The sequence below is a fragment of the Megalobrama amblycephala genome, linkage group LG1 (assembly GCF_018812025.1).
Source record: "Megalobrama amblycephala isolate DHTTF-2021 linkage group LG1, ASM1881202v1, whole genome shotgun sequence".
Lineage (NCBI taxonomy): Eukaryota > Metazoa > Chordata > Actinopteri > Cypriniformes > Xenocyprididae > Megalobrama > Megalobrama amblycephala.
Genome location: NC_063044.1, coordinates 57,662,655 through 57,676,856, shown reverse-complemented (window position 1 = coordinate 57,676,856; position 14,202 = coordinate 57,662,655). Strand labels below are relative to the sequence as shown.

Genomic DNA, 14,202 nt, shown 5'->3' with positions numbered 1-14,202 from the left:
AACTTCACTTCGATATCTTGTGGCTGAGGTTGTAAAGATGTTGAGACACCTACCTTGTTCCAAGGATCTGTCTGTAATGGTTGAGGAAGCTGCAAGTCCTCGGGACACGTTATATTTGCAAGACTTTAGGTGCGCTGCAGCTGGGCCTGTAAGCGCTCGATGTTTGGCTGTGAGAGCCAGATGCATCGACAATGTGTGTGTCAAACATTAGGAGCACTTTGAAGCCCGTCTGGGGTTCTTAGCACTGGCTGGAGGGTTGGTTGCATTAGATTTTAAACAGTATTGTTAGTATTGTTTGCTCTATTTTGCAAAGTTCCAATGTTTGAACGAATGAAGACAATGATTCAATGGCTCATTCATAAATACAGCCACTTGCTTTGATACTGAATGAATAAAACACTTGATGGCTCACTCATTGGCTGCGTCCCAATTCAGAGGCTCCATCCTTCGAAGACTGATTGCGTCACTGTGGTGTGACGAAGGTTGTCCCAATTCGAAGGTTTCTGCAAACGTGGCCTCCGAATGCATCCTTCGTTTTCTGTGAAATGAAGGATACAACAGATGGATCCTTCTCTGCCTTGCCTACCCCAGAATTCATTGTGCACTGGTGACAGCAGGATATTTTAAACTCTATTGGGTTTCAACTTACTCAAATATCTAATGATACAAATGTAAAAATAAAAAAACCCCTTTAAAATCAGTTCAAATGTTGACCGAACCACTTAACCGTACCATTTAACAACCTCCTTCGAAGGGTGCAGCCTCTGAATTGGGACACAGCCATTAAGACAGTAGCTGTGTCCGAAATTGCCCTCTATACCCTTAAAAAGGGTGCTATTTGAGGGGACAGCCATTTGTAGTGGACGTTATCGAGTGCACTCATTCAATCCCACAATGCACTGCAATAACGAGTGGAAAATGCTGCCTTCGGAGCACACATTTCAAGGTAGGAAGGCATCAAGGCACATCCAAATCCAATGTTAGGTTCACTTCCTGTTTCCTGAGATACCTTTCTCTGATCGATTTTTGAAGGCAGGATAGATGCAGAGATCGTATTATTATAGGGAGATGAGAGGGTCTGTATCTCTTACCATTGGAGAAAGCGTTACGGCTAACTTAATCACGTGCGGCACCTCGGCCTATTGTGTAATGGCAGTGACATCAGTGCCCGCCGTTCAAAACTCCTCCCTGCGTACTGCCACAGCCGGAGCCTTAGCATTAGCCATTACGCTTTTTTGGCTAAGGGTTGCAGGCTTGCCTTCCAGTGGCTTTTACACAACATCTATTGTTCTATCTGCCATTAAGCAATTAATGCAAATGTGCCGCAAGTAATGTGGCACATTTGCTGTTGGTAATGCCATAAATCAATCCTACCTGTCGCAACATTCCCTAGTCTGCCTTCTCTTAAAAAATACACTTTTATCAAGCTCAAAATCTACATATAGTTCCCAACTAAAGTATTGTTTAGTGTAAAACATGCTGAAGATTAGCGAACAGGCTGTCGATTAATTAAATGATTAGCTATTTCCCCACAAAAGCTGTTTAATCAGCATAAGCCTCTCATCCATTGACATCCATTCAAAAAACGGCCTCTGGTCTCATTCCCTGTGTACCGCCAGAGGCGGAGCGTTAGCATTAGCCGCTATGCTTTTTGACTAAAGTTTTTAGGCTTGTCTTCCAGTGGCTTTGATAGATGTATCCTTCGCTGCCTTTGATGTCCCACAATCCTGTGCTTTCCATTATGTGACAATTGAGCTAGAAAAATAAAGATGGCGTCCGAAAGTTGCGTTTGCTGGTCAGTTTGTGTGTAAATGTATGTTTTTGACAAACATTTTCCACTTTTGATGTAATTTATTACTACTGTAGTAATTAAATATTTGTTTAGTTCTCACCAAAGCTCACGCTATTTTGCTGTAGATCGTTAAACTGTTACGCTGCCTCAGAAGTCTGTCTGAAATCAGTTTCGTGAGGTGCCTTTATGCACATCATTATATATTACAAGTCATTGCCTGAGAGGGCAACGAGGCAACAAGTCAACTGCCTAGGTTTTCGGATGCAGCCGAAAATTCAATGGGTAGAGAATACCCATAATGCACTCTGAGAGAAAAAAAAAGAAAGAGTCTGTGTCTCAATGTGCATTCTATCCATCCTAAATAGTATGTAACGTTAGTAATATTCAATACTATTTAGGGCAGATAGGGTGGATATAGTATGCACATGCAGGGATGCCGGGAGAATATCTATGATCAGAGGTGTTTGGGGCTCCCAAGTGCGACCTCTAGTGTCATCACATTGACACAACGTCGAAGTGACTGACAGATAGGGAACTTTTTTCTATATTCTGTTCACCCAGTTTTTCCATCATTTATTTAATTTGTATGCAAGTCACTTGTTTTTTGAGGGACTTGACAATTATATTTTTAAATATTCCATTTAGTCTTTCCGGTATTATGTCATAAATACTGCTTGTGCTTGTGTAACTTTCTTGGTAAGAAAGAAAGAAAGAAAGCCTAACCAGCCTAAGCTTATTTGCTTTTCTCACCTAGTGGTCAACCAGTTTAGGTTGATTTTAAACCTTGTTTGTTTGTTTGTAGAGTAATAAGAAAGAACTGGAAACTACCACTTCTACCACCATAATAATTGTTGATTAACTGTAGCATGTCACTGCAGGCAGAGGGCAGCAGGACACCCATAACTGACCACTGAACTCTGGAGAATGATCTCTCTCTCTCTCTGTCTCTCTCTCTCTCTCTCTCGACATGATGGCAGTAATAAAAATCTCTGCTGGGGCACAAATGTCACAGGGTGTATTTGGCACGCAGTCCAGTCCACTGACACTTTGGGCGTTGCTTTAAAACAAACAGAAAGAGAATGGAAGGAAGAGTAAATATGGACAGAAACGCTCGTCGACTTCACTGTGCGTTCCGCTAACGTCATTACGCACTGACGTAAACATCCTGCCCACGCATTCGTTGATTCACAGAACATATGGATAGAACGGCACGTCAGTTGGAACTCTGGTGCGGTGGTTCCATACTGCAGCAAGATCTCAGTCGCTTCGATTACGTTGCAATGTTTTCTGAAGACGTAAGTATTACACTGCGCTGCACCTGCAGAAGGAGTAGTTGCGTATATTCTGAATTCACATTAAAAAAACTGGGCATCAATTAAGTTGATCGAAGTTGTTTTCTGTAAAAGGGCAGCCAGGCTGTCTACTTTAACTGTCAATCAGATGTCGACGGAGGATCTGTCCACTTCCGACAGCGAAGCTGCCTTCGCGGGAGCCGGGGAGCGCTGGGCGCCCGTGGGAGCCGTGGCCAACCCCGAGGATGAGCAGTGGAAGAGGGGCACGCAGGTTGGTTCCGTGTCGTCCAGCGATGCAGACATGGCAGCCAGGCTGCGGAAGCTAGAGGACGAGCAGGAGCAGTTGAATTCATCGCTCCTCGCGTTAACGTCTCACTTCGCTCAAGTGCAGTTTCGACTGAAACAGATCGTCCACGCGCAGAGCGACGAGAAAGAGAGGATGCTGCTGGAGCTGGAGGAGTTTGCTTTCAAAGGATGCCCTCATGTCATCGGGTGCAGAGCACAGGATGCTCAGATGCTGGAAAACTCTGTGAGTTTCTTTGTCTTCTGTCGTGGTGGATGCGATCTCAACCCTGCAGGGGGAAAAAACACATTATACCAGCCTTAGATGGTTAGCAGCTGGTTTCTCAGTGGGGTCAGACTAGTCTTTTGAAGGGGGTGAGCAGCACTCTATAGCTGGTCAGGTTGGCAAGGCTGGGAGTCCAGCTAGACCAGCTGAGGTCAGTTCACACCTGCTGTTTAGGGGATTTAAACCAGCTTGGCCAAGCTAGAACCAGCCAAGTTCAGCAAACAGGCTTAAGCTGTTTTTTTCCCAGCAGGTAGATCTCAGATATGGCTCAAAATAACAAGTGTTTTGATGTGTGTGTGCATGCAACCTACAGCACGGCATTTCAATCGTTTAGATGCCATGGGCACGGACCCCCAAATATGATCATCCCCATGCTAGGGACCCCATCATAAAAGGCCTCTATATAGCCTAGTTTGTATAAAGACAGTTTAAACTGTACAATATATTATAAACATGTCTAAAATATTATTTGGAACATACTTAAAGTTTTTTCCTATTCCTTATTGTACTGCACTGTTAGATGTATTATTTATTAAGTCTAATTTATATTTATTTTTTTGTAATCTTATTTCTTTCTGCTCTGTTTTTCTCTGAACTTTCCCATGGACCCCAGTTTGAAAACCCCTAATCTACAGTGTCATCAGTTTAGTTTTGTTTTCAATAGGCCTGCTTCAATACCCCTCAATAGCTCCTAATAATATGCACCTGTGATACACCCACAATAATAAGACAAACCCCCTCCCACTCACCCACACATAATCAGCCTATACAATGTCCCTGTGTTTGCCCTCAGGAATCAGCATTCAATTTGTCTGCATCTCTTTTGTTAAAAAGCTTGTTTTAGTGTCATTCAGCACAATGTCAACACACCCTTTAAAATAATCAGCACAGTATTGTGATAAAATCACAATAAACATTGCAAAAGGAACATTTGAAAGTCACTCTTTCGCTGTATTTCTCCCTGTTCCTTTTCAAATGCTAGAGTATCTTGTTACTGCCATTAAAATGCTTTCCTTTCTCTTTATTTCCTCCTCTGCACACACTTTTCTTGCAGGATGAATTGGTGAGTACTATAGTATGAGCATGACCCTTGTGCAGCCTTTTCTTTGAACTTTGGTGTTTACTTTAAGTATTTATAAGATGACACTTGGTTTGGTCTCTTTTTCTTTTTTATATTAATCAGTTACATGTACCTTAAAGCCTATTAAATGCATACGCTTTACAGGATCATGGTTAAACTAAAGCCATAGTTATGTCTATTCTGAATTGCATTGCATTTCTGGATAAGCAAAGCTAAGCCAAATGAAGCACATCAATTAAAAGCTCATTATCCTTCTCTGGAGCATATGCAAATGCTTTCAGTTAGCTACAAATGTAAACACTGTGGTTATTTTATGGTTGACTGTAAGTTGTGTGTTTATTCTTTTATAATATACAGACTGAAAGGGAGAAGAGGGAGCGCTTGGAAGCTCAGAGAAAGAAGCAGAAGGAACTGATTTTCCAGCTGAAGACCCAACTCGACGACCTGGAACGCTTCGCCTACCAGGAGGGCAGCTATGACTCACTGCCTCAGTCTGTCGTCATGGAGAGACAGAGGGTATGTCTGATAATACTCTCTCATACCGTTGGCATCATTCTGAAAGTCATTTGAAGATGTAAGTATAATTACCCTTAAGACCATTGTTAGGCTATTTTATTTGGCGTCTGTTCATTGTAATACTGTAGGTGATCATTGATGAGCTAATTAAGAAGCTGGACGTGAACCTGAATGAAGACATTGGGAACCTCACACCTGAGGAGCTCCGACAGAGAGTGGACGCTGCCATAGCTCAGATAGTCAACCCAGCTCGAGTCAAAGAGCAGCTGGTTGAGCAGCTCAAGACGCAAATCAGAGACCTGGAGATGTTCATTAACTTCATACAGGGTGAGGAGGTCTACTTATGGCTAATGATGTGATGCTAATTTTTCTCTTTGTTTATTCAAAAATGCATAAATCCTGACCTTTGTTTGCTTTGAGTTTGATATACTTGCGTAGAGTGAAATAAATACATTTAGGGTATGTTTACACAACAACAATAGGCTTAAAATTGATACGTTTTTCCTTTGAATTTTCCGCATACAGACAACACCGTAGTCAAAACGATCTCCATTCATACGAATCCGTGAAAATGACTAAAAATGCTGTATTCTGCTGGCAGGCCATTAGATGGCGATGAAACACTATAGCTTTAACATGTAAAACGCATGTGCATGAGGTCATTGTTTTCACAGATATGCGTTTTTGTTGTTTGCATGGAGACCATTTTCAAAACTAGCACTTTGAAACCCTTTTTCAAAGGTTTGTGTTTACAGGCCACCAAAATGCTGCTGTTATGTAAATCAATGGCCAATATGCATAAAAAGTTTTCAATTTTTTATTGAAAATGATGTTGTGTAAACGGCCCCTTAGACTCACTATCCTGATCTTGCTCCTCGCAGATGAAGTGGGGAACCCTCTATTAAATGATGGCGTGAAGACCCAGCAGGCCCAAGCAGCCGGAGGACCAAACACTGCAGGGATGAAGCGAGGTAATTACGCTTCACTTTATAATACCATTTTATTCAATTTTTTTTTAAGGTAACGTGTACCTTTTAAATCCCTTTTTCCCCCATCCAAAGTGGATCCCGAACAAGCCCAGAGGATGCGGGAAACCGGGCTTCAGCTCATCCAGAAAGCCTTAGCGGTTCTGCAGATCTTTGCTCTGAGCCAGTTCGGATGCGCTGCAGGCCACGTGCCCCAGAACATGTGGTCTCAGGGTGCCGAAGCTCAAGATTACGGCCCCTTGCTGCAGAAACTCGAAGGAGCCGTGGAGTGTGTGTGCCTGCAAGCCTCCCGCCAACAGCCCAGCTCTCAGGAGGAACACGTGGTCAGCTACTCCGCCTGCCTGTCGCCAGGAGGACCTCGGGACGAACTCACCACTTTGGTGCGTAAAGAGCTAGCCATGGCGCTCCGGGACCTGCTGGCCCACGGATTATACGCTCCTTCTCAGGGCATGAGCCTGGTTCTTGCCCCCATTTCCTGCCTGCTGCCCTTCAGCTCTTCTCCTCAGACCCTGCATCCTTGGGAACTTTTCGTCAGGTACTATCATTCCAAAAACGGCCAGGCGTTCGTGGAATCCCCTGCCCGACAGCTCTCTCAATCCTTCAGTTTGCCTGTAGGGGGCGGTCCTGTGACAGTCACACCCAAGCAGTCTCTGTTATGGGCCATTCATACAGTTCTAAAAGAGCACGGACGATTCAAACGCAGCGCGGACTCTGAGTTTAAGGCTTTAGTGTGCATGGCTCTCAATGAGCAAAGGCTCGTGTCCTGGTTCAATCTGCTGTGTAAGTCTGGGACGCTCATACACTCACACTACCAGCCCTGGAGCTACATGGCCCAGACAGGCTTTGAAGGTGCCCTGCGCATCCTGGGCCGCCTCAGCCATCTCAAATTCAGCCTTCCTGTAGACTTGGCTGTCAGGCAGCTGAAAAATATCAAAGATGCTTTCTAAGCAAAAGTGTATTTGGTAATTTTGGCAAGATGAGGGAAAGGGATGACAGAAAATATATTCTGTAATACTATTTCTCTTTATTCAGAAGTTCAAATCATATTCCCAGAAAAAAAAAAAACAAGTACACTGGAATTAAAAAATGGAAATGAAGCAACTTGTGCACTTTTTTTGAGACTCTGTGTTGCTGTTGGCTCAGATGCCTCCAGTCTCTTCTAAACCTGAAAAGGGTGATTATGTAGGCAGGTTTTAATATGCTGCATTGGTCACAACTCAAAGGAAATGTGCTCAGTTTAGTGACCCTGAGCATGTGACTTCCTCCATGTAACCTTTGATGGGGTTTGTTATGTCTAGCTTTTACCAAAATCAACCATATTACAGTATGTAGAAGAATGATTTATTACTTGAACTCTTTTCAAGGGCCATTGCATATGTTTGAGATGCACTACAGTATACATACTGTATAACATACACTACAAAAATACACACACTAACTTAATGGTTTAAACACATTTTTTGTTATAAACTTTATGTAGCCAAGTGCACTCGTTTCCTGATCTTGTATTACTGTACACAGACAAATCATAAGATGTTTTTCTTTTAATATTGGTTTTCTTTTGCGTTATTTAATGTCATTACATTTCAAACACTGGGATAGTACATATCATATCTGGGTCATTGCTGCTCTGTGTATCGCTTTCTGTGGAGACCATGCATGCTGGTGAGACCTCACTTAGGTCAATCAACACACTCAGGTCATTCTGAAAAAAACGAAGAGATGCTCATTGGTGTTTGTAAATCACTGGATTCTTCTCTTTCAGCCAGTTGACACTCTGTAAAACTGATTTTGTGGTAGTGCTGCTTGTTCGCTGCTAGAGGAGGAAGTGCATCAAACACATTCGCTGAATATGAAACTGATATGCTGTGCATTGATGCTGACTGAATTATTTATGGCCTGTTATGCTATGCCAGTGTTCAGAGGCTCTGCTTGAATACCTGCTATTTCCATGTCTTGTCAGTCCTTGTTTACTGCTCTGAATTATTGAATGTACAATCCTTGAAATTGTATCCTGCTACTACTGTACACGTTCTGATTCCATCTTGAATGCCAATTTACTGAAACCTTCATGCAGGATAAAGGGACTGTTTGTTACCATATCCTGGAAATGGATTCGTTATTAAAAACTTTCTCTGTACTATTAGAATATGGAGGAATTCATTAGCGTTGCTTAATTAACCCTTTTTATTTAATGTGTTTCTTTTCTTTCTTCTTTAAAAAAAGTACTTCCACCTGAATATGGTCTATTTTGATGTTTGTTTGTTTTTTCCCATCAATTCTATTTAAGAAATGATCTTTGTACTTCTACTATTAGACATAGTCTTTCAATAATTTCAAATCAGTGTCAATAACATTCCTTTTAGAAAAAAAATGTGCCATCATTTTTGGATGTAATTATGGTTTTCAGTAAGATAATAGATTAAATGTTCTTGATGCTCTTTGAATCTGGTGCAGTCACATTCTCTCCAGTTATTACTTTCTCTCTTCTCATAATAAATATATAAATAAACCAACCACCAGTCAAAAGTTTGAAAACATTACTATTTTTAATGTTTTTGAATGAAGTCTCTTATGGCTGCATTTATTTCATAATAAATAGAGAAAAAAACAATAATATAGTGAAATATTATTACAATTTAAAATGATGGTTTTGTATTTTAATATACTTTAAAATATAATGTATTCATGTGATGCTAAGCTGAATTTTCAGCATCATTAGTGTCACATGATCCTTCAGAAATCAGTCTAATATGATGATTTATTATCAATGTGGAAACAGTTGTGCTGCTTAATATTATTTTATAACCTGTGATACTTTTTCAGGATTCTTTGATGCATAAAAAGTAAAAAAAAAAAAAAAAATCAGCATTTATTTAAAATAGAAATCTTTTGTTTTTATACACTACCATTCAAAAGTTTGGGGTCAGTAATTTTTTTTCTTTCTTTTTTTTTTGAAAGAAATGAATACTTTTATTCAGCACGGATGTGTTAAATTGATAAAAAGTGATAGTAAAGATTTATATTTTGAATAAATGCTGTTCTTTTTAACCTTTTATTCATCAAAGAATCCTGAAAAAGTATCACAATTCTAAAAAAATATTAAGCAGCACAACTGTTTTCAACACTGATAATAAATCATCATATCAGAGTGATTTCTGAAGGATCATGTGACACTGAAGACTAGAGTAATGATGCTGAAAATTCAGCTTTGCATCACAGAAATAAATTATATTTTAAAGTATATTAAAATACAAAACCTTAATTTTAAATTGTAATAATATTTCACAATATTATTGTTTTTTCTGTATTTATTATGAAATAAATGCAGCCTTAATGAGCATAAGAGACTTTGTTCAAAAACATTAAAAATAGTAATGTTTCCAAACTTTTGACTGGTAGTGTATATATATATATTTATAGTTTCCAAAACAGTTTGTCATAATACTATTAGTTTTAGTAATAGTTTTATTTAATTTCATACATATTTATAACTGGTTTCTAAATGGATGCATAATAATAACAATAATATCTCCAGGTGTTTGTAATATCACCCAAAGTTGGTTGCTTGTCAGTCAGAACTGAGAATGGCTTTCAAATTGAGCGTAAGATGTAGAACTGTAAATTGGTTGTAAAGTTAAATACATTATCATACACATTTGAGGTATTTCCATAAACATTAGATATAAAATAATAATTATCAAACAATTACAATAATACAATAAGTATATATTAGGCATTTTATGGGTGCGTTTATGTATTTCTATTGGTTGAATTTCTTGGAATTGTAACTAAATCACTATTGAATGTAATTTCACACACATAAATTAAAAGGAAGGCATTTCTCTTTTTTTGCCCAAACCTGAGTACATCGCATTTCCGACACTTGTATATGTGTTACTTATAGTTATTGCAGTAGAGAGTGACATTTATTTTGTTTTACCAAAGTGTACACCAAATTACAAATCGACGGAAATACGTCACTCTCTGCGGGTGTCAAGGGTCACGCTCGCGCTTTCTACTTCCTTTCCTGTTGTCGTCGGCCATAGAGCACCATCAGTAAGTTTGATACACGAGAAGAAAATCCACGAACATCGATAAAGAAATAAAACCCACGGGGTTTCTGTCATGTCACTTATAGAGAGAATATCTCTGTCGACTATTTAAAGTGATTATTGTCTGAATATTGCGCTGAGAGTGGGAGATGATAGGTTTATTAGTCACTCCGTCTCTGCCTGCTCCTAACATGATAGCTTTGCTTCCCTGAGCATGAAAGCTGAGAAACTAGCGGCAACATTAGTTAATTGTTACTGGTGTGCGATATACACATGAATATGTGAAGATGAAGTTGTGAAATGGATAAGATAGTTGTATTAACTCTGTCGTTTTAGTACAGCTGTATGATTACTAGTTAGCATAGTGTTGTAAGCTGCCATATCTAGACTAATAAATGTGCTGTCCTGAAGAGACAAGTTACTCTTAGAGCTTCACTTTAACTATGACTTAAGATAATTAAGTTTTTATTTTGCCCATTACAACGGTTTTAACGATATAAGCTGCTTGTATTGTGTTAATGTTTCTTGGCGTGATGTATTCTGGTTTAGCTTTTAAAGCTAATGTCTTATGCAAACTACTGTTCTTTTTAGAGATGGGCAAGTTTATGAAACCTGGCAAGGTGGTGATGGTCCTGGCTGGACGTTATGCCGGACGCAAGGCTGTGATTGTCAAGGTAATTTCATTACTCTCTCTCCATCTTCAGGGAATGATGGTTTCTGCAGTTGCATTTTGTATAGAATCATAACATCTTCAGTGTTTGTATATTTACAGTGTTGTGCTCTTTTTATTTCTCCTCTCAGAACATTGATGATGGCACCGCAGACCGTCCTTACAGCCACGCTCTGGTCGCAGGCATCGACCGTTATCCTCGTAAAGTCACAGCCACCATGGGCAAGAAGAAGGTTGCCAAGAGGTCCAAGATCAAGGCTTTTGTCAAAGTGTTCAACTACAACCACCTCATGCCAACCAGGTATGTACTGACGGAGGGATGTCTGCAATAATTCATACAGGTTTAGAGCGACGCTGGTTCTCATATATGAGTCTTTTATACACACCAAAGCTGTATTTATTTGAGCAAACACACAATGAAAACAGTAATACTGTGAAATATTTATGGCTGCCCCTAATATTCGCCTAATCGTTAGTTGACCAAAAATTTTATTAGTAGGTTAGTTGCAGAGAAAAAAAACCCTTGTGGCGAAGTTACGCAGTCCATGAGAGATGGATCAGTAATTCCTTCACTTACCATCCAAGGACCTCAAATATAGCTTATCATTTGCTACATGTAAGTAGTAGCAACTTTACATTGCTGCTCTCTAGGCTTGCTGCGCTAGTCAGTGTTAATGGTGTTAGAGGTGTTCAGCCGCAACACCAGTTACATCACTTGCCTACCGCCCCCACCTTCATTTACTTTTGTTTTTTTTATAGTAATAACTATTTCGTTCAGTTAGAGAACAGACAGTACAATTAAAAACTGAACTCGTCTGCTCAATTCAGCGTGAGCTGAACAAGAGTCACAGCACAGATCAGCAGCAGGAGTCAGATTTCACCTCACTTAGCCAATTTTGCCACACTCCTGACTGATAAAACAATGATGAAAGATTTGGCTTCAAAGTGAAATGTAAAAACGCCTATTTAAGTGAGTTTAACATTGTACTGTTTTTTGTGAAGAATAATAATGAACCCACCTAAAGTAAAGCAAAAGTAAAATGCGCACGTGCATTCATAATGGTGCGTGTCCACTGGTGTGGAGTAAAGCAAGCGTTTTCAGTTAATTCCTATGGAAGTTGAGCTTCCATAGGAATTACTTGCAAACGCTTGATCTGCTCTGTGCCAGTGGACATGCACCGTAAGCAATTTAAAAGCCAGGTGGAAAATGAGGGGAAAACTCCATCTCCAGATCCCCCTCACCGCCCTGGTGATACCGGTATTACCAGTGTTGTCACACGTTGCTTAACTGGTGGGAGATTTCCTCACCGTTACATCACTACTGCTCGCTCTAACGTTAACCTAGGTAAATGTGTGCCGTTATTAGGTGCATATCCAAGTGTTCATGTGGATTGTGGAAGTTATAGTGCACTTTCTGGAGGCGCCAGTGCAATCACTTGCACCCTCCCTCACCCCTGATAACAGTGGAAACAACTTAAAATACTGTCAGTTTTGTCATACAGATAATAGTACATTATTTGAAACTGTAAAAGTCTACTTTTATTTGTGTAAACTCACAGTAATAAGAAATAATTGTCTTCGTAAAATAAAGTAAAAAAACAGGATGCACTTTCTGCCTTGTCGGCCTCTGTGAACTTAAGTGTGATGACGAGTCAGCGTCAACTTGATTTCTGCAGCTGAAAACATCAATAAATTAATGTTTTGACAGTCTCCTGGCTGTTTTGTCGTCATGCGTTCATAATCATTATTTTTGCCACTGTGGCAGCTGATTAGGCCATGCATTTTATATAGGCAATTAAAGGCTCATTATTTTGAATTGAGCATATTAATATATACACATTCGATTAGTCGACGAATCGCTTGAATGAAAGATTACTAGTCTACTAGAGAGATCTTAAGTTTAGGGCAGCCCTAGAGATATTATAATTTTAAATGTTAATTTTCTGCTCAAGAAACATTTATCAATGTTAAACAGTCATACTTTTTTATTTTTGTGTAAATCGTGATACATTTTTTTCAGGATTTTTGAATGGGTAGTTCAGAAGAACATTTATTAGATATATTAAATCTTTGTAATATAATAAGTCTTTGTCACTTTTGATCAATTCAATGTCCTACTAACCACAAAGTTGAGCAGTAGTTTATATAGATGATATTTATGATCCCAGTGCACCTTACTGACCATCGCGTACAGTTTTCGTGATTGAATGTGCTGCTTTATGGATGGAACTTAATGCAGTTGCAGTTACCACTAATATATGCTGGGGGGATTTACCTATATTGTGAATTTTTAAACACACATTTAGGTTTCAACAATGTGTTGCGGTTGCAACCAGGATATGACAGCAAATCGGTGAATTGAAGTCACTTTGGCTCTACTTGCCCTCTCCATTTCTTCTTGAAGCCAAAGTGTTAAAGCCAGAACAGATTTTAGGACTTAAAAGGATAGTTCACCCAAAAATGAAAATGTTGTCATTACTTGCGCTCAAGTTGTTCAAAACTACCCCTTTAATTTGCCTTTTAGTTGTGATTTAAGAAGTTGTGTGGCATCTCTGGTGTGCTCTGCTGTTCAGACTTCAGAGTTCATGTTTTGTCTCTGTGTCTTGACTGGCACATTGTTTCTTTTCCCTGTGTAATGAATGCAGACTATCACAAAGCAAGTTTTAATTGCGTACATTTGTTTGTCTAATCAATGCATCATTTTTCCTCAGATACTCTGTTGACATTCCTCTGGACAAAACTGTTGTCAACAAGGATGTTTTCAGGGATCCTGCTCTGAAGCGTAAAGCCAGGAGAGAGGCCAAGGTTAAGTTTGAGGAGAGGTATGTGTTTGTCACCAGATACATCTGAACTGTTTTATTTTACAATTACATTTAAATTAGATGTTTAATCTTAAATGCTTAAATTTTACATAAAGGCTTAGATATTTCTCATTCTGTAGTGTGTGTAGTGCACAAATATGTATTTGGCTTACTAGATTTGATCCAGAAAGTGTTGTGGCAGAATTTGACTCGTAGCATAGCTTCTGTTCAAAAAGCTGAGTGTAGGAACAGTCTGATCTTGTTGTGCACTGGACATAATATTCGGTTTGTTACTGTTAACATAAGCATGTATTGTCCTAATCAGTGATGACAATGAATGTTTTCTTTTACAGGTACAAGACAGGCAAGAACAAATGGTTCTTCCAGAAGCTCCGATTCTAAGCTTTCATTGGTTTCGCAAATAAATCTGTAAAAATCCCA

The 14,202-nt window shown here is 39.4% G+C and overlaps 2 protein-coding genes across 3 annotated transcripts; both read left to right on the top strand.

Moving 5' to 3' along the window:
* The first annotated feature begins 3,093 nt into the window (after window positions 1–3,093).
* rundc1 (RUN domain containing 1) lies at window positions 3,094–8,384 on the top strand. 2 transcript variants are annotated; one of them, XM_048203687.1, is made up of 6 exons: window positions 3,094–3,613; window positions 4,707–4,715; window positions 5,091–5,249; window positions 5,378–5,576; window positions 6,131–6,220; window positions 6,311–8,384. In XM_048203687.1, exons 1-6 carry the CDS (start codon window positions 3,233–3,235, stop codon window positions 7,180–7,182), a joined length of 1,710 nt encoding a protein of 569 aa, XP_048059644.1. In that variant the 5' UTR covers window positions 3,094–3,232; the 3' UTR covers window positions 7,183–8,384. The 2 variants fall into 2 exon arrangements, with proteins under 2 accessions (XP_048059644.1, XP_048059652.1); XM_048203695.1 differs by lacking the exon at window positions 4,707–4,715.
* A 1,756-nt stretch (window positions 8,385–10,140) lies between these two features.
* On the top strand, window positions 10,141–14,202 carry rpl27 (ribosomal protein L27). The gene is made up of 5 exons (XM_048203674.1): window positions 10,141–10,294; window positions 10,882–10,964; window positions 11,092–11,261; window positions 13,672–13,782; window positions 14,115–14,202. Exons 2-5 carry the CDS (start codon window positions 10,884–10,886, stop codon window positions 14,161–14,163), a joined length of 411 nt encoding a protein of 136 aa, XP_048059631.1. The 5' UTR covers window positions 10,141–10,294; window positions 10,882–10,883; the 3' UTR covers window positions 14,164–14,202.

Coding starts and splice junctions, on each gene's coding strand:
- rundc1 (XM_048203687.1), top strand. CDS start 3,233: ATGTCGACGGAGGATCTGTCCACTTCCGACAGCGAAGCTGCCTTCGCG. Junction 5,577..6,130: donor GTTCATTAACTTCATACAGG/GTGAGGAGGTCT, acceptor TGCTCCTCGCAG/ATGAAGTGGGGAACCCTCTA. Junction 6,221..6,310: donor CACTGCAGGGATGAAGCGAG/GTAATTACGCTT, acceptor CCCCATCCAAAG/TGGATCCCGAACAAGCCCAG.
- rpl27 (XM_048203674.1), top strand. CDS start 10,884: ATGGGCAAGTTTATGAAACCTGGCAAGGTGGTGATGGTCCTGGCTGGA. Junction 10,965..11,091: donor GCAAGGCTGTGATTGTCAAG/GTAATTTCATTA, acceptor TTCTCCTCTCAG/AACATTGATGATGGCACCGC. Junction 11,262..13,671: donor AACCACCTCATGCCAACCAG/GTATGTACTGAC, acceptor ATTTTTCCTCAG/ATACTCTGTTGACATTCCTC.